Consider the following 25,953-nt stretch of genomic DNA (forward strand, 5'->3'; position numbering starts at 1 on the left):
CAAGAATGGCTGTCTTCCTCCCAGCGAGGAAGAAACTGGTCTATCCAACGCGTACCTTCTACGTGAACCAGAGCCCACAGGTTGCAGCCATCGCTTGCACACGTAGTCAAAGTCTCATCATTCTGTTTGACCTTTCTTTTGGACTCTTGTCTTAACTGGCTCTCCGAAAGTTCACGGCCTTCTTGTCTTCTTCACCTTTGCATGCACCTGCGCAGCAGTGATCCCAACCAGAGCAGGCACTTGTCCTTGCTGCGCGCATCATGACACCCAGTCGAAACTATTTGCAGCTGTTCTTTCTCTTCCTCTCTGCTAAAACAGTGCATTCCAACCCCAGCCTGCCTTGAGAATTCAATGGATCTAGCCTTCGTCAGTTGGTCTGGACTCTGTGGATGTGGTTTCAGTTTTGTGTGATGCGAATGAACGATTCATTCCCACTCATCGGATTCGAGCTGAAGCAGAAGATGAGGTGTAGTCTGACAAGGATTTTTGTTGCTCTCTCATTATTGAATCACAAAGTGATGAACACAGTAAAATTCCTCTGCTTCATTTTGCCACTGGGAATTTTCTACTAGACACTTTTTTGTCTCACATGCATTTCACATCTTTCCTCCATTTCATTCTGCCACTCATAAAACATTGCTACATTCATGTTTATCACAAAAAATGAGAGGAAAAGAAAGCCTTCACTCCATCATCAAGCAGAATTAAGGAGTTTTAGTTTGAATTTTGCTAATAGTATTACTGCAGCAGCATCTTTTTCCACATCAAAGAAACAATCCTTCACCAAACAGGAAGGTTTAGCAACCTCACCAATCAAAACACCAACTTTCTAATCTTTTAAGCAGGCCTCAATTTTCAAGTCCATATTTTGCAAACAAGTTTGACAACATAAATCAGTTTGGTCTCCCATCGTAAAGAGAATCAGCTTCACCACTATGATAATCTTGCAGTTCTGATACTGCAAAACACAGAAATAAAGAGAGATCTGCTTCATTAATATGATAATAACCCAACATTTTATTTTTGTCGAGTGGCACAGCCCGATTCGCGACGGAATCAATTGTCAAATGGTACAAACACATCATTATAATGTGAAATAACTCAGATATGAAACTATATGAAAAATGGATCTGCAGTTATTACACGCTAAGATTAGCTTGTGGCATTAATTACAATAGATATAATAGGTGCAATATGCCATGGGCTGTAAGGGATTAGATCTTAGGATGGATCTTCTAAGAGCACCTCCAATTCCAATAAGAAACACTAGAATCACCACTACATGAAGTTTTATATGTTCACTTCCCAAGGTTCATCATACTTGACTCCTCTTTTGTATCATGGAGGGAAGCAAAGTCCAGGGTCTGAGGCAGACAAGCAGTCAAACAATAGGATGGCAGACAAAAATGTACAATAAGAAAAAAAGTTCACTTAAAAATGTCAACAAATAAAACCTTTTCAAGGAAAGCTACTTCCTCCTTTTCTTCAACTCTATTCTTTTTTTTTCTTTTAATTTGGGTGGCAATTTTTGATCGCCCAAAGGATTTATCTACTAGTTTCTCACAAAATGGAGAAAAAGAACAACAACAACAACAACAACAACAACAACAAAGACACTCACAACTAGTTGCCCCCTATCTTGATCATGACACAGGTCTCCTCAGTTCTCTCAATTTCTTCCCTTGCTCCTTTTGATCTTTGCAGACTCTGGAATTTTGTTGACTTGACAAAACTGGTGGCTGCTTGATTCATTTCCAAGGCGTCGGTAAAGGACTGGACTGCCCAGTTTTATTAGATCCTCCTTTTCCATTCATCTTTTTATCATTTTGGTTTTGCCAAAATTATGACCACTATGCCCCACTAATAAACCAGACTACTTGTTGGAAAGTGTACCAGTGTCTTCAAAGCAGGTAAGCAGCGCACACAAAGTCTTCTTCATGAGATTGATGAGCTGCTTAATTTCCTCCTTTTACTAGCTGGAGAATCACCTCCACATGTTGCATGAGATCCAGCAGTTGTATCATCACTGTTATAGCTTAGGCATGCTGCATCCAACACCCCAATTGGGCTTTGTGGTAGAGAGGAAACTGATGAAATAGCAATTTTGCGTGGCCTAGACCTCACTGCCGTCAAGTCTTGGATCACCTCAAAACACCTCAAGACACCTTCCTGCAAAACCAACAGTCCAATACCAGATAAGAACTTCAAGAACATCAACCGGTCGGTAATGGAACATGAAGCCAATCAAAGAAACACACAAATATGAAGAAGAGCAAGCACTTGGGATCGGATGCACCTGCACAACATGGATACAGCATGACAAAGCCTTCTCGACTTCTACAACCTGAGTTTCCCTCAAAGCTGACAGCGCAATGGCCACAGCAACTTCGGATGGTCTGAATACTAACAAATCGGTCCCTGAATGGCATTGTCCCTTGGTCATACAACTTAATCCACCAAACTAAGTCTAACAGGGTTGAGGAAAGATGAACATGACAGCTTAAACAATGAGATGATCTATATACCTCTAGCCATGCTTAAGATGAGTTCCACGGACCGAGACACCAATATCTTGCTTGGGGGACTACCACCATTGAACTTATGAAGGAAGAAATCTACGTAAGAGAAGGGAGTCACTGCTTGCATCCTCCATTTGAGGGTGCTAAGCACCAGAAGCTCCATTCTTTGTATAGTCTTTGCTTCAAATACATATTTTGCATCGCCTACCTAGAGAAAGCAATGCACCACAGATTCAGAATAACTATATGGTCAAAGAACGCGACATGGAATTATAATTACAAAGCTTTTCTCACTTGTAAGTCCAGAGATAGAGGGACTTCGGTTTCCTCCATTTTGGCAGCCAAAGATAAGCAGGCCACAGATAATAGTTGTGTCATCCAAGCCTTTCCTTGCTGCAAATAGTATTAAATCAAGATAAGATCATTCCTTCCCACAAGAAAAAGGAATCAACTTGAACTTGAAAACCACACTTTGCAGATCCGGGTACATGCAATGCGTGCTCAAAGATCAGATTACAGGCAATGTGAGAGTTCTTACAGGAAGCTCATAGCCAGAGAGGAACCGATCCAAGTAATTTACTGCTAAATATGCACTGAGCGGACCAAAGCTGTAATGGGCATGAACCTGTTCCACAAACCATAAGACACATTGATCACAAAAGAGTTGTGGACCAAATTTTGCATCAATACATAGGAAACTTTGCAAGATAGAGTAGCACAATATCCATCAACATTATCAAGTGCCAAGTAGATGGCTATTAAAAGAAATCGTTCTCCAAATCAAATCATTGAAGAATTCTACACGAGAGACAAAAGTAATATAAAGATCAGGAAGAAAGGCTCGATAAGTACACTGTTTTGTTTGAGAAGCCAACATTGCAGATTCCAAGATCCAAATGTCAATATCAGAAAGGTAATGCTATGTTGACTAAATAAAAGCCACAGAAATCCCAAATACCTTAGAAAGCTGGTACCAAAAACAAGAGTCTCATTCAACAATGTCACGAAGTTGACTAAGAACAGGTAGAAAAAGAAAAATAACCCCACCTTCCAGATCCAATCGATGGCATCTCTCCTGATAGCCAAGTCTAGAGCCCCGGACCGCAGCCTCTCGGCATAGTCCTCCCTCGGCATATACTCCGTTTCTCGCTCAACCAGCGACCCCAAGCGCTCATCCGAGAGAACGGGAAAGTCCATGAGGAAATCCCCGTAAAAATGGGGACTTTTCACCCCAGAAACCCAACCAAACCCACGCCCATCCTCCTCCCCATCAACATCATCGTCAAAACCCAGGACGCTACTGTTGTCCTCGGCGCAGAGGAGGATGGAGGCAGCACAGTCAAAGCTTGGAGCCATCGCTAGGGAATAGAGACACAGATTCGAATATGGGAAAGATGGTATCTTTCTTGTGGAAATAGAGCCCCTGTTCTCCTTCCTCCCCGCTTCTCCTTCAAAGGTGGCTCCTTTTCATGGAGTTCAACGTTGGCAGTCCTCAGAGGAGAAGCAAAGAGAGAGGAGGAGGAGGAGGGATGGGGGGCAACTGTTGCATAGGGAGGAAAGGAGGGATTTTGTAGGGGAGAGACACAGCACCTGTTGGCATAGGGAGAGCAAATGGCAGACAGAATTATAGACAATAAGAAGGGGTATAAACAACATGGCATTAAAAAAACAATTTTTTTTTCCTCCTCTCTCTTCTTGGTCTCTACTTCTTGGGGTGATGATTGATAAAGAATGATGAAGTTATAATTGATTGGTGGGATAGGGAGATTTAAGTGTATGATGTGGTTGTACAATCACATGATTTAGAAAAGAGATATTGTGTTTCATGTCTATGCAAAATTATGATTAGGGTGGGGTCTTAACTTGCAAAGGACCATCTTTACAATTACCATCTAGGGTTCTCAATCAAGGATTTGAAGTGAAATGACAAGAAAAGCCAACTCACTCTCAATGACAAATTTCACTTTTACTCATATTTTTTATGAGAGGTGGAAGGAATTCAATGAGAAAGGATTGGTGTTGGATTCATGAGCAATGGGATTGAGGTAGGGTACAATTTAGGATAGGATTTCATGGAAGTAAAAGTTTCTTAGATGTGAATCAACCTTAATTTGCCAAACTCTTCTTACTAATACTCTAAAACCAACAAAATTATCATTCTCAAAGGTTAATATATCATGTTTTTTTTAATTTTAACCAAAGAATTATTTGAGAATTTTTATATTTTCAATTTGGTCATGAGAACTGTTTGGAAGATGATATATTTGTTCCACCTAATGCCTCCAATTGAATCAACTGAATAGATGGCATACAGATTACATGACACTATTGCACAGATTTTATAATACTTAGGGAAGTCATATGATCAGTTTCCTTCCATAAACCTCAACTGGAAGTTGTATTTGTTGTATGTATAGTATAAGTTGGCTTATCATTGTGTAATATATGTCACAAAATAAAAACTTTAGTACACATTTGCTAATCTAATCCTTTAAGCATTTTATGCAGTCTTCTGTTAGATCCATCATCTTTCTCTGTTGATCCATTACTCAGCATTAGACATACTGTCTACAGTGAGCACAGACCAGCCATTAATGCACCAGTTTTGATGGCCATACTACCTGTGTTCATGATAGTACCGCAACTGGGAATAAGAAATGTTTGCAGCTCGTGAACCGCAAGAGTTCACTGTAGTGTGGCCCTCTCAGATGCAGCTTGGGAACTCGATGCTCCATGAACCCATTAAGCTGTGAGGGTTTGCAGGAATCACCTCATGTCAGAGTGAGAAACAACCTGGAAGACAGTCAAATCAAAGAAGTGGAATTAATAATGCCTGAGAGCAGCATCTACTTGTGATCGTGCTTCATCTGATGGAGATCGTAAATTTGCAGCTGCAATATACGTCGTCCCTCCTTCCTTTCCTTGTGCCTTTTTCTCTTCTTTCAATGCTTCTTTTTATGACCTAAAGCTACAGCCAAGTCAGGTGGGGGGGGGAAGGCTTTAACCATGCTGGTGGCACATGCACACAGAGTTCTATAAGCTAATATATCCCATCCACAGCTGTGGAAGCTTTTGGTCTCAGGCTTGTGGGTGAGAGAGAGAGAGAGAGAGCATGCACGAGTAGTGTGAAGTGTGGACTGATCCCTTTCTTTCTTGGCCTTCCTTGAGACTTCTGTTCTATTTGTTGGGTGCTGTTGTTTGCCTCAGTTGGAGATTCGAGCTCTCTGTGTGTGTACTGTTGCAGAAACAGATGCATCTACTGCCTTCCTCCTCTTTATCATGCCTTCTCTTTGACCACCTTTCATTGGCTGCTACCTACAACTATGATTCTCTCTCTCTCTCTCTCTCTCTGCATGTATGTGTCTTGCAAACGCTGCACTATTGTTTTCTGTAGACCGTCATAGTGTCATGCAACATTGGAGGAAGAAGTGGAAGAGATGAATGAAATGGATGCATAAGGATATGCTCATGAACCATTTCGAATGGTGTTCGAAATTAGTGATCATGCAGAGAAAAAAGTACATGAATTTAGCACTCGTTTGGTAGTATTATTCGGTGGTGAAGTTTATTTGGACAAACACTGATGAATTCACCAGATGTCTTGTGAATGTAGATGATAACCTAAATAGCTAAATTAATTCCTTCTTTATCAAATCATTAGTTAATTGTCAACAATATGTATGTATGTATGTATATGGGATTTCTATTGCAATAATTATATATATATATATATATATATATATATATATATATATAATTTGTTATATCATGAGTTGATTGCTGTATAATCAATCACACCAAATATACTTGTGACAATATGGGAATTGTGCCATGACCCATCACATCCTTGATTTTCTTGTTTTTCCTTTGGTCTTGAGATTTGATTTTATTAAATTCCTACTGAATATATTTGAAGTATATTTATATTTTTAATATTGAGTGAATGTATTATCATAAAAATATTTTGAATGTTTGGTAAATAATATATAAAAATTATATTTTAAGTATACATTGACGTGAGTATTGCTTGGTAAAATTATATTTCAAAGGTACTTTGAATATATGTAATAAATTTACCCTTTAATATTTTTAATATTGATTTAAGATAATTTTATATTTTTATTTAACCTAATAAGTAAATAAATAAAATAAAATAGATGAATGTATGTAATCCTAGAAAAAAATTTAAATGATCTAGATATATAATAAATAAATAATCATATAAGATAAATAAAAAATAAATAAATAAAGCTCTATTTTATATAAGACATAAATCATATAAGTTTCTCACTAAATTAATGTTATGATTTTAGATAATATTATAGGATGTTTTAAGAATTTAAAAAATTATATTAGTGTCAAACAAATCCTCAATACAGCATTAAGGCCAAATGTAATTTTTTTAAAATTCATGTGCCTTGGGCAATATGTTAAATGTGTTCCTAAATGCACCTTTTATCAAATTATATATATTTGGATAAATTACTTAAAAAATCTCTTTATTTAAAATTTTTAATTTATTTTTTAATTTATTTTTATAGTACATTCTTTATTTTCTAAAGGATGAAAATTATCCCTAGCCTCTATATGGCCCTCTTCCTCTATCATCATCTCTTTACTCTTTGTCTAATTTTTTTTTTATCGTCTTGATCGTCATCGCTCTTGTCTCCCCTCTTCGTCTTCACTGGTGTTAAGATTTGATGGAAGAGAGGACGTATAAAGAAACAAAAGACGTTGAAAAAAATGAAGATGATATTAATATATTCAAAAGAGGTAACGAGTCAAATACTAAATTTAATTAAAAAAATAATACTTTACAAGAATAAATAGGAAAGGGGTGCTAATCGAAAGGAAGTAAGAATAAAGATTATTTAGGAGAATTTGTCCTATATATTTTTATATTTTTTTTAAAATAAAATCGATAAATTACTTAATTAATCGAATATAAACAATGGTCATCATTGTTGGTTTACATTTGCATGAGAACTTTCGAGTATATCCAATATCATAAATCAATTAATTTATCATAGAACCTTTGAGGATGATGTGACCTCTCATAAGTTTGATGTGATGTCTTTTACACATATTATTAGATCCCAAAGGTGACATTGACACTTTTGACACTTCTCTTAGTCATACCCCATATATATATATATATATATATATATATATATATATATATATATATAACTTTGAAGGGTTCATTTGCTTAATAAGCTTAAAAGGAAAACTACGCTTTAGTACATAATGTATTTTTGTATGTGCTAAACTAATTGTACTAATAAAAACTTTATTAGACCATTGCAAAATAGTTGGATGAAAACTTATCTTCATCTTTTATCTAATAATAATAATAATAATAACATCTAGTATGGATGTAAGAAAAAGATGAAAGAAAGAAAGGAGTAAACATGGATTATACACTTACAAATGCAAATACAGCTATTTGAAATCATAGTATGCAAAAATCTCAAAAAGAATATTACCAATTCCATTCACATCATCCAACCCTACGCTCTTCATCAATCCGAGATGAATCAGGAGCCGTAGATCACAGTGGTCAGATACGTACGGTGGCATGTCACGGCTGCAATTAAGCGGTCAAGATGTGGTCAAAACGAAGACAGTGGCGGATGATTAAAGAAGGGTGCCGCGTGCAGAGGCGTCCGCGAGATGCGCGTCTTCTTTATGCGCGCGGGCACACACACGGGGCCAAGTGAAGGGGGAGGGGGGAAAGCATTAGTTTCTCCCTCTCTCTTTTCCTACACAGACCTCCATGCATGGCAGTGTGCGAGACGACCACCGGCTTTGTGGTGGGTGCCAACGCACTGTCATGCCCCAACTCCAAGAGAGGGAAGAAATGTTATCCCCCTGTTTCCATGTGAGTTGCATGTAGGAGGAGGGTTGTGGAAGTCGTGTTCGCCATTAAGGCTGCCGCCGCTGCTGCTGCGAATTATAGGGGGTTAAATTAGAGTTTCATAAGTACACTTTTAGATTCTTGAAATCAGGAAATTTGAATATGTAAAATTCTATTTGAATGAAAGAAATCTTTTAAAATCAAGACTTAATTATCGGATAGATATCCCGTGCATCTTGAAAGTTTTTTTCTTATGTCATAAATCATCCATAATTTTGAGTGTTTTAAGATTTTTTTTTTTCTGTGATACGAAATATATTTGTCCTCAAACTCAACACATGACATCTATACTCTCAAATAATATTTTATGTGATGCGACGCTAAATAATTGGGAACCATCTATCGTAAAAGTATGAATATCAAGATGGAATATATCTTTTTCTCTCTACTAAAAAAATCAATCAGAAAATTCATATTGGTCGATTTAATGCTCTAATAAATTTAGAAAAATTATTTTTTTAAAAAAAGATTTATGTAAGATATATGAAGTATTTTACCCTTCCTAAAAACCACTTTAAACTCTCAACCTTTATAAAACGTGGGTGCTATGAAGAACAGGCCCTGCATATATATATATATATATATATATATATAAGGTCCAAATCAAGCATGCAATGGATTTTAGGGGACCTTCATAACTTTCCTATGCATAGAGTTTGCGTTTGAATAAATAAATGTTATTGATCACATCATCCAAAACACTAGAGAACAAATCAAGGCTTTATAAACTTAAAAGAGCTAGTGATCATAGAATTTTGAGTGCTATCTTTTTTCGTTTGTCCTTGCCTCTGCAAAAACATTGAAAGATGCACCATATTTACGCAGATTGTAGGGGCCTGATACCTCAATCCACTGAGTGCCACCATTTCACCATAGTACTGGATATCCGATGCCGAGGCCATTGCATGTCAAAATCAGACCCTTGTATCGATAAGGAATTCCTGAAATAGAAGTTAACATGTAGAATGGTCAATTAAAAGAAGCCACGACATACAATCCCATGGCTTACATTACTAAAAAAATCTTCTGAAAATATAATGATAGAAAGTCACAAGTGCTTGAGGTGAGAAGAAGTTGAAGTCATGTTTCAAGCAATATTATCCTTTTGATGTCAACTTATCATTTGCTTAAAACATCAATAAGGATATCTATAAGTTGAAGAGAAACCAAATATGTCTTTCACAAATAGGAGGTAGAACTCATTGCTTTGGCCTAAAATTCATTCAACTCTCAAGTCAACTTGTCAAGCAGCAGCTTCGTATCACTAGCACATGATCGTACACTGTGTAACTTATATGTGCTAAACTTGTAAACTGCCTTTATTTTCTCCTCACGATGTTTGTGACAATAAACAAGTTTTTGTCAGATCTGTTTTAAGTACTTCTATAAAGTTGTTTGACAAGTTTTTGTTAGTCTTAGCTGCAAGCCATCTACCCATATTGGCGTAGAAATCCACAATATGTAAATCTCATGCCAGAATTCTTCAGTACTAACCTTCCAACCTATAAACATAGTTTGATGAGCTCTTTTGTAAGTATTAATCAACAGGAAGACAAATGATTGTTAGGCTACATATCTTAACCATCAATCACATGAGATTGTAACTATATCATCCAGAACGCACAGAAAGGTGATAGTGATGGTCCAGAAACATCATAAGCTAAAATCCATTTGGTAAACAATCCCTAGAAAAATTTGGGTCCCATATGAACTATACCACTATAATAATCTACAAAGGATACCTGACTTATAGGACAAAACAAAGACCTGTATATAGGCCTAATAGGAACAAATTCCATGGACGTTAAGACATCTATGAAGTTGTCATATAAATAAAACAATACTGCAACAAAAGGGACAGTAACAATGAGTTCAAATTTGTTACACAGTGATGCATGATGAAGAATGTCAGCCAATAATATCCATTTACAGAAATCGCAGGCTGCCTGGTTAAAATCGAAAGGATGGAGTGCAGGGCAATGATCGAGACTTTTCTAAAATAGCATGAACAAACAATATTCTTTAAACTTTTAACCAACCGGGTCCAATGAAAATTAAAAGGGTTTAAGGTCCAAAAACAATCAGAGTTGTGTTTGTATAATTTGGGCCTGCATTCAGCAAGTAATTGGGCCTTTGCACAGTCATTGATTCACTTTCCATCTTGAAGAGGTTTCGGGCTTGACTCCTTGTATATGTGGTACCTAAGTATCCTACCTGGGTAATAACCTTCATTTAGCATCAGTTCTTTTGTAGCAGATCCAGGTAAGTTAAAAAAGTAGCAGGGAGAAGGATATATCTATTTCCAATCATCTTACTGCCTATGGTTTGATCCAGGAAAAAAGAATGATAACGTAAAGAACTATAAGAGAGGAAAACAGATTTTAAGGGAAGAATAGCAAAGTAACTTCTTTATTCAACCACGTTTGTGTTTCTTCAACCAGAGCCACAGTTTGCTCATGCAAGATCTTCATTACAAAAATAAAAGGAACTTGAAAAAGAACCACCATCATTCCTCAACTCCTCCCAAATAAAGCCAACCACCGTAAATTTTTAAAATTAAAGTTCTAAATTACTTCAGCATATGCTATGGGTAAATTTGAAGGAGCCAAAAGCAAGAAGGAAACTGCATGCTGAAATTACTTGCAAGTTCTACAACATATCGATATAACGGGACCCGACCAAAACTGCTAAACTTAAACTAAACCAAACTGATACATACAACTTGCAGAATGCAAGTTGTCAACATGGTAAGGCAAATGGAATTCCAACTTGAGCCGAAGAAGCGAACCTTTGCTCACCAAGGTTCTTTCTTACAGATACATGCAGTCAATGCAAGAACTCAAGATGCAGTTTAACTATGGAACTTCAGTAATTTAAAATTAAGAGAAACAAGCTTTACTATCTATTAGACACCTTAAATGATTATACAGGATATAAGTAAAAATATGCTTACTATGACATTGTAGTCTTGGATACCATGAAATCCTTTCCTGTCATACTGCCGTCTCTTGTTAGGATCACTTAAAACTGTTAAAATAAAATATGTGGTAAGAAACAATATAAGATTACCTGAATATAGATGAGCAATTTTGAGTGAGACAAAAGATAACAGTAATTAAAACTGAGCACGTTGGCATTTAAAGTGTCGTTGGAGTTGCACGCATGACAGAATCTAGAAAACGGTATCCCATTAATGTATGGTATAACAGAGATTAAAAAGAAAAAAAGTCAAAAACTGCAATTATCCAAAAAGTGGAATACAAACCCAAATGAGTAGAAGACCAGTAGATCAATTGTCCGCAATTAATATTAAATAAAAAAAGACTTACTTTCTCTTTTTACTCCATAATTAAGGAAACCTAATTTATAGAATTGCATTTGAAGGTACTGCAATTGCAATGACTCATTACAAGCTCAAGCTAAAACTCTGGCCAAACTTACAAGCCGACTGGTTCATTGATAAGTTTTATTCACATCCTATTAGTTCTTGCCAATGGCAGAATTCGTCAACTGAGAAGCCTGTGGTCTTATATACTGGCAGGAGAAAAAAAATCTTTAAGCACATCAAATAGGTCAATTGAAGAGAGAACTAGTTAAAGTAGTTTGCTGGAGTCTATGGGAGTCAAAAGGATGACTAAGCTCTAATTGATATTTGCAAAATGTTATAGCAGAAGGAAATAAATTGTTCAAAAACTTCAAATAACTTCTCGGATGCAGAGTTTTCACCTACCTCATTAGAGAAAATCAGGGAAAATCCTAAGAAACTAAACAATGCATTCAGCAATCAACATAATCACAGATTCCATGATTGAGATGCATGGGTGAATGAACTGGCAGGAGAACCTCTTCAGTTGTTAGTACATGGCTGAAGATCGGCAATTGGCATTGACAGTCAAGGTACATAGAACAGATCCATGACTTGATATTTATCCATTTTCACAATGAAAATAAATATTGCTTTCATTAGCAACTCTTCCAATCAAAGGAACACATTTTTGACTTTGTGGTATCGAACAGATTGCAAACTTTTCTATTCCAAGACAACTAGACAAGCTGATTATTGCCAGAAAAAAATGGGAAAGGAATCAAATGTGAAAACATACAACATTATTTAAATACGTGATAATCTAAAGTAAGAGAAACCTTCCTTCCACGACAGTTTGCCAAAAAGAAATGCATCATCCACATGTGATGAAAGATATAAAATATGAACAGTTGAAAACCAACCCTTGTATGCCTCATTGATATCTTGGAATCTCGTAGTAGCATTGTTTCCCTTTTCTTATCAGGATGCCATTTCTGCAGAATGTAAACCAAGGACAACAAAATTTATTCTCCATGTAAAAATATGAGGTGTTACATCAGATCGAATGCTGATCTAAGAAATTTTCATGTCAAAGATCCAACAAAAGGCAGCTAAGTTTTATGACACAGTCACTAGCTAGTTTGTGTTTAGGTAGCAAAAGTTACATTGGATGATATTTAAATTAATTATACATTAAATCATTTAAGAAAAAGGAAATACAGAGATAAATACTAACCAATGCTAGACGTATGAAGTTAGACCGAATGGCCTCCTCAGTGGCATCATAATCAACTTCCAGAATTTTGTAGTAATCCTAATAATGACATGATAATTGATATGGAATGTCATGGATCTTAGTTCCTCAAACAAACAAAAGTAACGTTTCTTTCAAATATATGGCAAAACACAGAAAACAGAAGAATTAATTTTACCAAAACTACAGCGAGCTATATTGCTCTTAATTCAAAAGTGCCCGTTTAAAACATTTCATATGTTTTTCCTCGAGTTTCAGAGTTAAGGATCAAATTAATCAGATAAAATTATTAGACCTCAATCCCCAATAGCATGACGTTCAATAAAATTCATATGAAGCACATTTACAACGTAATGCACAGATGTCAGTTACTGATTACGGGTCTAGGTCACAGAGCTGTTCCCATTTAAAACATATTTCTGATTGCGCTGCACTTTATCAACATGACCAACCTTAATAGTTGAAGAAACTATAAGAAAAATCACATTCTTTTTCATTTTCAAACCAATTCGAAACATACAAGAGAACACGCAAGCGCCAAAATCCAGATATCACGGCTCAGAGTTCGAAGATGAGGAGCTTGTATCAGGGAGAGAGAAGAATACGAAGATCGGATCATCAGTAACGACTTAAACCCTAAACCAAGGAAGAGGAAATTTTTTGCTCTCATCAGGTTGGAGCATTTATTTACCTTTGGTCTGGATAGGAGCGAGAGGAAGCCGAAAGGAGAATAGAACTCTTGTCCTTCTTCTTCTTCCTCCTCCAAAGCTGCATAGGCTTCTCGATCGTCTTCTTCGTCCCACCACATGTCTCTTCCGGCTTGCTCTTTTGAGTCGACTGCTGCCAAGAACAGGGGCGGCTCGGTGCGAGCCAGGCAAGTTCCGAGAATCGTTTAAGCTCTGCGGCAAGTAAAAGGAATCCTTTCTATTTCATTCTTAAATTATTTTTTTATATCAAACCTATTCAATTGCGAATTATATATATATATATATATAATATCTCATTCTAAGAATATTTTACATAACATTTCAACTTTAAATTTCTTTTATAAAGCGTTCATTGTAAAAATAAAAAAAATTATTTTATTCATGACTTCATCAAATTCATCATCATCTTATCCTCTTTACATTATCATTTTATGCTATAATTATATATTCTTTTATCTGTCTTATCAAAATCGTTGCTCACATCTCTCGGTGTGAGGGGGGCCATCGTTGATCCATCACGGCTCATGTCATTAATAACTTTTATGTAAGAAAAAAAATGATATATATATATATATATATTTATATATGTATGTATATTTTTAAGTGGTATCGCGATCTATTGGGTCGATGTTTGTGTACTCCATCAAAAAAGCTTCATGAGAGAGACCTTCGAGTGTCCAAAGGCTAATAATCGAAGGGCAAATAACCCCACAAATCAATTAACTATACTGCATAATTGTTTGTTACGGCGTTACACCCCTGCCATGGGCTTTTCTAAGGTATAAAAAGAAAGAGCCTTTGATTTGGACCGGTTAGGATCCGACCCGAAATAAAACACCCCACGTGATCCATTCACGACTGCGACTGTCCAATGGGCTCCTGCCACGTATCTCTGTAGGTGAACGTCCACCGAGGATTCAAATATCTCTTCTGTAATAAGACAAAGACAGCGGCCAGCGGGCTCCACCTCCCACTTGTGCGAGCCCTTTCGATCGTCCTCAGCACGTGCAGACAGAGCCTACTCCATCACCGTGTGCCGCTCGCCTCACCTGTGTTCACCGAAACAGGCAACAGGTTCCGCTCGCTCCGAGATGACGTCAGTAGGCCGACCTGTTGCGTTGGCAACTATGAGCTCGTGCAACAAAACCCTGGTCCCTAATTCGAATGGGCCAGGGGAGCCGCACCTCACCCCAGTCTCCCTCCCGGTATAAAAGCGACACCCAGTCCGTTTCGTATCTCACCTCGCCCTTGTCTCGTGTGGCCCAGTTCGATGTGAGCTTCCCATTTCTCCCTCTCCTCATCTCGTTGTCTCCGCCTTTAATCTCCACCCTTCTCGCTCCATGGTGTCCATCTCCGGCGTTTGCTCCTCCTACTCCTCCTCCGCCCTCCGCCATCGCCGCCCCCTCCTTCCCCCGAAACCCATCCCTAGTTCCCGGCATGCCGCCGCCATCCCGATCTTCCCCTCGGGTCGCCTCCCGCACCTCCGTCCGCCCTGTTCCATCGCCGACCTTCCGCGGTCCCCCTCGACCACTTCCTCCGCCTCCCTGCCGCCGGAGAAGAAGACGCTGGGCATCGAGAAGGATCCCATCAAGCTGTGGCGCCGATATGTGGACTGGCTGTACCAGCACAAGGAGCTAGGTCTCTTCCTCGATGTCAGCCGGATAGCCTTTACCGACGAATTTCTCGCTGAGATGGAGCCGAGGCTCCAGAAGGCGTTCCACGCGATGCAGGAACTCGAGAAGGGCGCGATCGCGAACCCCGATGAGGGACGAATGGTCGGACATTACTGGTTGAGGGATCCCAAGCTGGCTCCCAACTCGTTCTTGAGGTTACAAATCGAGAATACGCTCGATGCCATCTGCAAGTTTGCCGACGATATCATCAGTGCTAAGGTAAGGCCCCCCTTCTTAAGTTCTTATGTTGTTAAAAATTATGGTACATTGCGATTCTGTTTCATCCTCGGATTGGCAGTACAACTTGCTGTTGGTCATGGCTGTTTCTTTAGCTCTTGGCTAAAGATCCGGATGTGCATAATTTCTATGTACAATTTGTGTAGTCGTTTGTCTTTCACACGGGGGTTGAAATTTTAACCAAACAAAGTTAATTTCCTTCTTCAATGCAATGCTTTGGCAGCATCTATGATACTTCATTGGCAGGGCAAATGGTGAATTTATAACACCTAATTTTTGTAGAATTAATTATGTTTTATCAAATTTATATGATAAACTACTATATTTAACGAATGCCCATGCATAAATATTTTGTAAATAAAGTAGATTTATTGGTTAGTTATATATCTTGCAGATAAAACATAATTTCCTTATGCATCAAGCAGAACAAGAATCTGTTTCACTTCGTTGAGAACATAATTTCCATGCATTTGTCCCTTCAACACATTTTTTTTAGGTTTTGGTTATAGCAACTGAAACATAATTTGTCTGAACTAAGCTGGCAATCTAAATAGCTAATCGGTTAGCTGTCAATAATAAGTCTGCTGAAAGAGTTTAAGTTCTTAAAAATAATTTACCTAGTATATCCATGATCAGCCCATGAATTGCCAGTCAAGAATAATCAAGCAACGTAATAGCTTCCAAATTCCAAATATATTAAAAGAAATGCCAAATTATTGAATATTACTGGTTCTAAATGTAGGGCCAAAGGTTCAGTTGCTGTACATTTCTTCATATTTGTTTCACTATCATTGATATCCAACTTCTACCATGTTCTAAGAGAATCAGATTAGTTTAAACCTGACAAAGTGATGGAATCTTAATGCTCCCTTTTTAGTTCATCATGTTGGTCACAAAAATGTTGGTCTACAAAAAGAAAAGGAGTCTTGTGTCTTGATTATGTATGATTATTTTTTCACTAGAGTCTAATTGATTTTAACTGATTTTTCTCATCTATCATTGATAGAGAGACATGCAAACTGCATCATGATACATTGCAAATTTTAAAAACCATCACTTTTAGAATAAAGTGTCTCTAAATTATTCTATTGATATTTTTAAATGAAAACAGATTAAACCTCCATCATCTCCCGCTGGTCGCTTTACCCAGATTCTTTCTGTTGGAATTGGAGGTTCATCTCTGGGACCTCAGTTTGTTGCCGAAGCATTAGCTCCTGATAATCCTCCTCTGAAGGTTTGTCTCTGGCCCTTGACCAAATCTACTGTTATATTATGGACTCTTCAGTTTAATGTCCCATTGCTATATCCTAGCATGCAACCCTACTTTCTATAAGGTGTCTTAATTTGGTTAATGGTTTCGATGTTATAGTATCTGGTTTGCATAACTATCACTGCCACTCACTTGACATCATCCCTTTGATTGGTTAAAGATCCTGTACAAATTATATGGATAACTATTTCACCTTCTTTTCTATTAATTAGATTATTTATTGTGCTTTCTAGAGCTTTTGTTTGAGTTTCATATATTTGGCTATGATGTGAAGGATCTGGATTCTCTTCTTCAACAAATTACGAGTTTTAACACTACATTGTTTGTGCATTGCTATTTCCCATTTCCCATATCATTTCGTGTAGTTGCTTAATTTACATTTTTGATTATAGTCCCTTTGTAGCATTGCTAGGAAGTTTCATGCTTATTCATTATCTTTTTTCGTTACTTAATATACTGTTTTCTATTCTTTTCTCCTTCATGTAGTTGTAGTTTTTACTAAGACCACATTCCTTTTCGGATTCCTAGGAAATTTATAGCACATTATATCGCTTTTTGCAACACACAGAAACATGTCTGGGTTATTGGCTGAACTCATTGAGGGGATGCCATAAGCACTTACGATGTTTTGGCCTCGTTCAAAATTTGCTTCAAACATAATTGTGTGTAGCTAGAGCAGTATTGTTTTAGTCTCAAGATATTGCAAAACAGAAATGTAGATATCAATATTTATTATAAATGGTTGTTGTGAAAGATTATGTTATACATAAAAACTAGGGTATTGACTAGAGTACTTGAAGCTATTGATGTGACAAGTTCTGTTTGTATTAGTAATTTCTATGTACATTTAGGAAATACTTTTTCATCTGGTTTTCTTCACTAATCATGTAATAGGCAACAAGTAGATCATATATAGGGTCAACTGTTTGATTCTTAGGAAATGCTGGCTCCACTGTTTACTTCACAAACATGCAAATCGATTGGCTTTTCCATGTTTAACAGGAATAGAGGATAAGGAATCTAAAAACTTTTCTGTGGAAAAGAAAGGTGTTTCACTCATTACCATATAATTCCATCTATTAAGGAGCATCTAGGTATCGCTGAAGGCTTCTCATATTTTAAATTATCAATCTTTAGTTGGTTTGGACTCCTAAGTAGTCACTTTAAGTTTCTTGTATGTTATCCATTTTATTATTTTCACAATTGGATGAAGTATTGGCTTATTAAAATCTCATTTTGAATTTCCTGTCCTACATGTAATTATTTTTCTGTTTCTAATTTTCATGATGTGCCAGATAAGATTTATTGACAATACAGATCCAGCTGGAATTGATCATCAAATAGCACAGCTTGGTCCTGAGCTTGCATCAACACTTGTAATTGTTATATCAAAGGTTAGTCATGTAGTGTTAGACTTCAGTTTCATGAGTTATGATATCTTGGAGTGAGCATTATGCATAATTCATTATTTTATTATGTACCAGAGTGGAGGCACCCCTGAAACCCGAAATGGGTTGCTGGAAGTTCAGAAAGCCTTTCGAGAAGCTGGGCTGGATTTCTCAAAACAGGTTTTTCTCTCAGGTTTTTGTTATGATTCTTGATTTTTCTCCATATTTTATTGAAAGAAGTGTGTGCTTAATTCCTTATAACAAGGTTATATCATTTGTTGATGATATATTTTCCTCAGTTGAAGCTATTTTGAACAATTTTCTGAACAATTGTAAGTCAGTGAAATGTTTGACAATATACAGCTAGCAATTGTAATATTTTTTGTTTTGAATTATGTTCCACGTAATGGAGCAACGTTCTCAAGTTTCCTTTGGGAGAATTGTTCTTTTTGGAGGCTAGATTATGTTTCCTTTTGGTGTCTTAATTATGCTTAACTTAGGTTAATTATCTGAGCAGGAGGCCATATACTTAAACAAAAAGTAGACTTTTGTCCTCTTCAAATATAAATAATTGGTGATTTGTTGATTCCTCTGATCCATAATAGACAGTTGCATCTTAGAGCACCTGCACATACTTTTGTATTAACATGGTCTTAGTGTAGGCAATCTAGTTAAGGCTCAAGAAGGAAAATTATAAATTATTTAAGTACTTGGTAGTTTTAAGAGAAGAATTGTGGTGGGGTGGTTGACATTATCTTGGCAGCTAACATAATGTACATGGCTCTATATCTGCTGCTATATAAATTGCAACCATATCCAGTCCAACCCTAAATGTTGTACTTCTTGGATATATGTTGAATTTTGATATACGGAGATAAGGTTTGAGCATTATGAGGGCTGAATGATTTCAGATGGCTTTTATTCCTGCAGATTATGGCCCTTCAGTTAAAATTGTTAAAGGTTAAAAAGTTGAAGTTGAAGTAGTGCAAATTCTTTTGTTTACTTGCAATAGGAATGATAAACCTATTCTTTGTTTTCTTTTCTTTTCTTTATTTGCAAATTTACATGAGATAAGATATCTTTATGTTGCCTTTTCTCACCAAAGCATCTTCTTTGAAGCAGTAGATGGGTGATGGATGTATTTGTCAAGGGTAAGATTAAGTTGTGGATTTATACTACAACAAATTTTGGAGAATTAAACAAAGTATGTCTGTCATGTTGGTATAATTGGAAGTTTAAGTTGTATTATCCACAATACATCGATAAATGATTTATATGACTTAATTTGACTGATACAAATACCAAACTGATGGTTAACTAGGATTCTCTGAGCTTGTTGGAAGTATAGGAACCTACATTTACAGTCCATTTGAGCTCCAAATTTTTCTGTGAATGGTAGCATTTATGCTTTCTGTTTTTGCTTCGGTTGCATTCGGGCAGTAGGCAGTTCTCTCTTTTTTTGTTTCAATGTAAACAAATAACTTAGATCAGACAATTTTTGCAGGGTGTTGCTATCACACAGCAGAACTCACTTTTAGATAATGCAGCCAGAATTGAGGGGTGGTTAGCAAGATTTCCTATGTTTGACTGGGTTGGTGGTAGAACATCGGAAATGTCTGCTGTGGGTTTGCTCCCTGCTTCACTCCAGGCATGTTCTTCTCTTATTATCTTGAGATGTCAGGTTGTCGGTGTGAAAGTTTGACTATGGTTGCTTGTTGTCCAGGGTATCGACATTAAAGAAATGCTTGTTGGTGCATCATTGATGGATGAGGCAAATCGGACAACCGTGGTACATATCTTTTTGCATTATCTGAAAATTTCGGCAGCATATTTGTCAGATTGTTATAGTCATTCAACCCTATGCTACATTGTCTTTTCTTTTTACAAACTGTCATTTTTTATCCAGGTGAGGAATAATCCTGCAGCCCTTCTTGCTCTATGTTGGTACTGGGCTTCTGATGGAGTTGGGTCCAAGGTTTGCAATCCTTTCTTCCACCATTGTTTGTCTCATCACATATCATCTTTATTGTTAGCTCTTCTGATTCAGTCATCTACTTGATACAGGATATGGTTGTTCTTCCTTACAAGGATAGCTTGTTACTTTTTAGTAGATATTTGCAGCAACTGGTCATGGAATCACTTGGAAAGGAGTTCGACCTTGATGGGAATCGGGTCTGTCAGTATGCTTTTTTAAGATTTCTTTATTTTCTAAGATTTGGTCTATGGTTCCAATGTGTTCTCCTCTTGAAATCTAAATTGTGTCTTGAGTTCAAATGGTGAATGGGTGGAACTACATGGATTTTTTTTGTGCATTTTGATAGAAGGTCCAGTTAAGTTATATCTAAAAATAACCCTGGTGATTGGGCTTGCTTTTCAATTTCCAGTTTAATTACTTGGTTTACAACTCAATTAAATCATCTGTCTGATTTCATGGGCAATATATATGAGTGAGAAAAAGAGGGAAAGGATTACCTTAATGTCATCTGGTGGCAGGACATTCCTAGTGTGGAAAAAAGGGCAAGAGACAAAGGAAAAGTTTACAGTGGGTTCTACTGTAACTAGTCTGTATCATTTAGTCTCTTGGACTCATTTGATCATCTTGTCATTTATCTGAGAGTTCCCTGGAGTCCTAAACCTAATCCCTTGTTGGATTGACTTAAATATCAACATGTTCGGCCTTAGTTGTATTATGAGCATCCTGATCAGTTTGTGGTTGAACCAACAAAAAGCAAAAGACAAAAGTAAACAACTTAAAAATGGATAATTGAATTTCACATAAACTGGGTACATGCAGTGTGTCATTTAACAGCATTCCTTGCAAGAGGGAAAGGTGGATATGATGATGCTTATTATCTTATCTTGCTGCTAGTAACATTTGAATTATAATTGGGTTGTGGACTTTGAGCAGGTGTTTCTCCATAAAGCATCAGTTGACTAGGATATCAAGTCATACAGCAAATATCTTCTAATTTAAACACCTGAAAGGCTACTGTCTATAAATCATCATGATATGTGCTATATTGTACATTGCAACTGTATTGCCCTCACCATCTTCACTGACTATTATTAAGGACTGCCTGTGACAAACCAACATTACTTTTGCTGCAACTATTTTCTATTTCATTGTTTGAGTTTGCAAATATGCAGTGGTTTTTCACTGACCTTTGCTGATGTCACTTTAATTTCTTCATAATTCTGTCTATCTCTATCCCCCACCTGCCCACCAACAAAGAAAAAAAATAAGGATATGTTGGAAGTCTTTCATCTATCTTTAGAACACATGTTTTGTTTGCTATATGGTTATAAGATACATGCTTCCATTATATTGTGATTCTCACAAACCTTTAATTGTAGAAAGTTTTGTTTCATAGGTTAATCAAGGAATTACTGTTTATGGAAATAAAGGAAGTACTGATCAGCATGCGTGGGTATCACTTCACTTTGTCTAATATTTTCATTGGTATTTTGAGCTTGACTGTTATATACTCTTATCTTCTTGTCAACAGCTACATCCAGCAGCTGAGGGAAGGTGTCCATAATTTCTTTGTTACTTTTATTGAAGTATTACGAGACAGACCCCCTGGTCATGACTGGGAGCTTGAACCAGGAGTAACCTGTGGTGATTATTTATTTGGAATGCTACAGGTACATCTATATTGTTTCTCATGACATTCGGTGGTCAATTTCCACTAGGTTGACATAATTTGACTATTTATATGATATAGTAATTAGTAAATATTTGTCTTTTTTTACTGTTATGTGCAATTATTTGGAGTTGATTATCGGAGTCCTTTTTTGGCATTCAATATTGAGGATAATTCAATTATTTGGGTTGAGATCTTGACTGTGCTACCTACCAGTTGACATCTATTGGCACGAGATTTGGGGCTTGGAATTCAGATTGTCCTTTTTGTTCACTAAATAACATCTTTGGTCATCTGCTTGAAGCCCATAAATCTCTGCATATGACAGAGTCTTAAAAAATATTCAAAATTTTATATCTTTCTGTTGTCTGTTGTATTAATATCACAGTGTAAAGTGAATATCAAATTTAAGAGATAAATCATATTTGGTACTCCTTATTCAAGAACACATCTATGTGGAATATGAACATTTTTGGCAAAAGACATTCTTGGTTATATACTTGGAAGTTGGATTTGCCACCCTGTTGGCATTTTTAAAGGGACATATGTATCTCCCAGAAGTGTTATAGTTTCTTTGCTGCATTAATTTATATTCACCTCACATAATCCAGGAATAGTGTTAGTTTATGTGATTTGTATGTAGAAAGACATGGTATAGCACAAAATATTTCTGCTGCTATATACTTATATAGTATATTCATTTTGTGAATGAATATTAGGTAAGAACTAAGAAATATGAAAAACATCCTGCTTTTTGTATGCATCAATGTCATGATGGAGATTGCAATATTTTTTTGTTAATCTCCTTGCCCACAATGGCTAAATCTGTTAGTTATGCCCAGTGAAATTGATATTTTCTTAAGTAACAAGCCAAATAGTGGTAACCACATTTGAATCCAGAAAGTAGACCAATGCTAAAATCCCTCTTCAAGGTATTATGATAATTTTACTGATCTTTCTCAAGACACTTCTATCTGTTATTTCTATTGTGAAATTGTCAGATGTCTTTCCATTTTCTTTTCTTATTTTGCTCCCTTTGTGTGACAGTAGGAAGTACAACTTTAACTTCTTTTTCAGTTAAAGTTTTTTTAGTAAAAAATAAAACTTTTAACCCCTTCTGCCGGAATTGGTATTTACCAGTTACCATAGTATGCACTACTTTCGTCTAACTGGCTTATTTTTACATTTAATATAAACATTTGATGGTAAGTATGGAAACGCTTTTTGCCTCAGCAGGATATGTTGAAGTAATTGACATGATTTGATTTCCATGTGCTTATCGGGTTACAAGCCTTCCGATAAAAACTATTCTGGATTCTTCAAAATTCTACACCAAGTTTCCTATAGGCAAAGAAAACTCCGTTTTTTTACTAAACCATTTTTATGGTATCATCAGGCAGGGAATGTGCTTATTACTTGTGGGATGGTTTTATTTTCTCCCTTGTAACTTTAAAATTTATTCTTGTACACATCTCCTACAAAGCATATGATATTGTTCAAATATACTTATCAAATAGTTAAAAAGTTATTGAATATGAGCATCTTGCACAGGGTACACGTTCAGCCCTCTATGCAAATGATCGTGAGTCCATTACAGTAACTGTGCAAGAAGTAACTCCTAGATCTGTGGGAGCACTAGTTGCACTTTACGAGCGAGCTGTTGGAATATATGCATGTCTGATCAATATCAATGCATACCATCAACCTGGTATGTGCAACATTATATCCTAAAATTAGTTAAAATGTTTTATTTTTTCCTTCAAAAGTTGCATTAGTTGTTCATTTTTCTTATGTTTAAAGGCGTGGAAGCTGGAAAGAAAGCAGCAGGGGACGTATTAGCACTACAAAAGAGGGTTCTTTCCATTTTAAATGAAGCAAGGTGTGTGACCTCTCGTTGGGTGTTAACATCTGCTCTAACATTTTATCAGGAAATCTTTGAAATCCATACATGGCAAGTGATTGTCTTTATCAGATTCGACTAAGACCATTGCAACTCTTAGAAACTTGAAAAAGAATATGAATATACTATTTTGGCTGTTTTTTCTAGTATAGCAAATTTTAAACACTGCAAGTAGGGATCTTGAGTAGTCATGATTAGCAGGTCACTATTTTGATCGTGGACTTAAAATTTGCTAGAATGCAGTTTTCCAGTTTTGTTTTGTAATGTACGTAGGAATATCACTGTCTTTGTTTTTTTAAGGAACATCACTATGTCAGCTATCTCAGAAGCTTTGACTTCTGACTGATAGTGTTTCTCTTAGCTGAAATTTGAATAAAGTTATTGGGATTTGGTGGATGTCAAAATGTACATAGACTAGACTTTATATGCAGGGAGGCTATTTCAATGACTTTTAAGTCTGGAGTCTGGACGGTTGGTTGCAGTAAAGCATCCTACCTGACCACTGAGGCTCACTCTCGAAATTGATAGTTTCCCTTGTTAATTTGATGCACATCGGCTTATCCAAATTCGTAATTCTCACTTTGTCAGAACAGAGAGTAACTAACAAAGTTTGCTTACTATCATTTCTTTTTGGTGTCTTGCAAATATTATTGCTTTACTGTTGTTCTTTCCTTTAACACCAACCTTGTCTCTGTCAGCTGCAAAGAGCCTGTTGAGCCTTTGACACTTGACGAAATTGCAGAACTATGCCATGCTCCAGAACAGGTACCAGTGCTTGATTGTCCGTCATTCAATAATTACTTGGCTACTTTATAATACTGGTCATATTCATAGAGGAAAATGCAACACATACTAATCCATGAAACCGAAAGCTTTCAGGAATAATACAAAGTCTTTTTTTTTTAAATAATGGGTAACAAACATCAACTAGAATCTGGCACCACCATTAAGGAAATGTACAATCCCTCCTCATGACATATTTCATCTTGAATTTTATTTTTTACACCCTCCAAAGCTTCTTGGTCACCAATATGTTCTGTAATTTTACAAGCGAGGAGCTTCATATATTTAGAGCAAGATCTTGGTTTGTGATACAAAGCAAAGTTGTAGTTAGCCATATATAAATATGTGTTGGTATCTTGATCCTTGATTTTAAAGATTTCAGTTGTGCTTGAAGTATCCACCTATTAGAATGTTTTTCCACATAATCCTGGGTGATACGGATCCTAAATAGTTCAGAAAGATCCGTTCCTTTTCATTTGAACATTAAATCGAAAGTTTTGTATGTACTAGAGACATTGCAGTTTATTGCTTTTCATCATTATTTTCTTCTACAAACACCTGAACTCTTTGTCTTCTCTCCTTACCATCTGAGCAGATTGAAATGATATACAAGATCATTGCACACGTGGCCGCAAATGATAGAGCACTGATAGCCGAAGGCAACTGCGGGTCACCTCGAAGTATCAAAGTTTTCCTTGGAGAGTGCAATGTGGATGAATTGTACGATTAAGTTATTTTTCGCACAACAGTTGAGTAAAAAAGAAATGCTCAATGGAGCAAAGATACGACAATAATCTTGGGGAGCATCACTGATGAAATTGAATTACTGAGGACTATTGCAGGCTGCTCTCGGTTCTAGACCCTACGGTGAGTGTAAAACCCCGCTTCGTCAACTAGGAAACATCACCTTTCTTCCATCAGGATAATTCATGTTTCATGTAATCATATTGCTTGTTCCAATATTGTTCAAATCTTCGACTAGTTTGATTCACTAATTCTCTCATTTTTATTGTTTTTGCTCTGTCCATATAATTCTCTCTCACTACATTATAAAATAGTCATTTTTATAATATCATTCATATATTATATATATATTTTTTAAAAAATAATTAAACCTACAATTCGTCCAAACAATTAACCCATGCCCGATCCTTCAATCAATTATAGTGATAATGGTTTGAGCAAAATCATATTTCAACGTTTAATGATAATTTTTATTGATGATTATAGTAAATTTTCTACAAATTAATAGAGAGAACCTTTTGGGCTCCTTTTCTATCAAAATTGAATAGAAGAAGGCGTTATAAATTATAATTACAGTATTTATAACGCCACTACACACCACAGATTAAATCA

The 25,953-nt window shown here is 36.4% G+C and overlaps 3 protein-coding genes across 4 annotated transcripts; 1 reads left to right on the top strand and 2 right to left on the bottom strand.

The window, feature by feature from the left end:
• Positions 1 to 1,409: 1,409 nt before the first annotated feature.
• LOC135623393 (cyclin-D4-1-like) lies at positions 1,410 to 4,193 on the bottom strand. Its single transcript, XM_065126315.1, has 6 exons — positions 3,567 to 4,193; positions 3,058 to 3,144; positions 2,814 to 2,912; positions 2,526 to 2,727; positions 2,297 to 2,418; positions 1,410 to 2,169 (listed from the first exon to the last, which is right to left on the bottom strand). Exons 1-6 carry the CDS (start codon positions 3,873 to 3,875, stop codon positions 1,936 to 1,938), a joined length of 1,053 nt encoding a protein of 350 aa, XP_064982387.1. The 5' UTR covers positions 3,876 to 4,193; the 3' UTR covers positions 1,410 to 1,935.
• Positions 4,194 to 9,071: 4,878 nt separating this feature from the next.
• LOC135623924 (uncharacterized) lies at positions 9,072 to 13,891 on the bottom strand. 2 transcript variants are annotated; one of them, XM_065127389.1, is made up of 5 exons: positions 13,687 to 13,891; positions 12,978 to 13,055; positions 12,664 to 12,735; positions 11,390 to 11,463; positions 9,072 to 9,377 (listed from the first exon to the last, which is right to left on the bottom strand). In XM_065127389.1, exons 1-4 carry the CDS (start codon positions 13,801 to 13,803, stop codon positions 11,458 to 11,460), a joined length of 273 nt encoding a protein of 90 aa, XP_064983461.1. In that variant the 5' UTR covers positions 13,804 to 13,891; the 3' UTR covers positions 9,072 to 9,377; positions 11,390 to 11,457. The 2 variants fall into 2 exon arrangements, with proteins under 2 accessions (XP_064983461.1, XP_064983460.1); XM_065127388.1 differs by lacking the exons at positions 9,072 to 9,377; positions 11,390 to 11,463 and adding an exon at positions 11,493 to 11,608.
• Positions 13,892 to 14,944: 1,053 nt separating this feature from the next.
• LOC135623078 (glucose-6-phosphate isomerase 1, chloroplastic-like) lies at positions 14,945 to 25,600 on the top strand. Its single transcript, XM_065125599.1, has 14 exons — positions 14,945 to 15,594; positions 16,724 to 16,846; positions 18,178 to 18,276; positions 18,367 to 18,450; positions 19,775 to 19,918; positions 19,994 to 20,059; positions 20,177 to 20,245; positions 20,335 to 20,442; positions 21,642 to 21,694; positions 21,777 to 21,915; positions 23,466 to 23,622; positions 23,715 to 23,793; positions 24,513 to 24,579; positions 25,193 to 25,600. The coding sequence occupies exons 1-14, from the start codon at positions 15,043 to 15,045 to the stop codon at positions 25,325 to 25,327; spliced, it is 1,875 nt and encodes a 624-aa protein (XP_064981671.1). The 5' UTR covers positions 14,945 to 15,042; the 3' UTR covers positions 25,328 to 25,600.
• Positions 25,601 to 25,953: the final 353 nt, after the last annotated feature.

The sequence above is a fragment of the Musa acuminata genome, chromosome BXJ2-9 (assembly GCF_036884655.1).
Source record: "Musa acuminata AAA Group cultivar baxijiao chromosome BXJ2-9, Cavendish_Baxijiao_AAA, whole genome shotgun sequence".
NCBI classification, from domain to species: domain Eukaryota; kingdom Viridiplantae; phylum Streptophyta; class Magnoliopsida; order Zingiberales; family Musaceae; genus Musa; species Musa acuminata.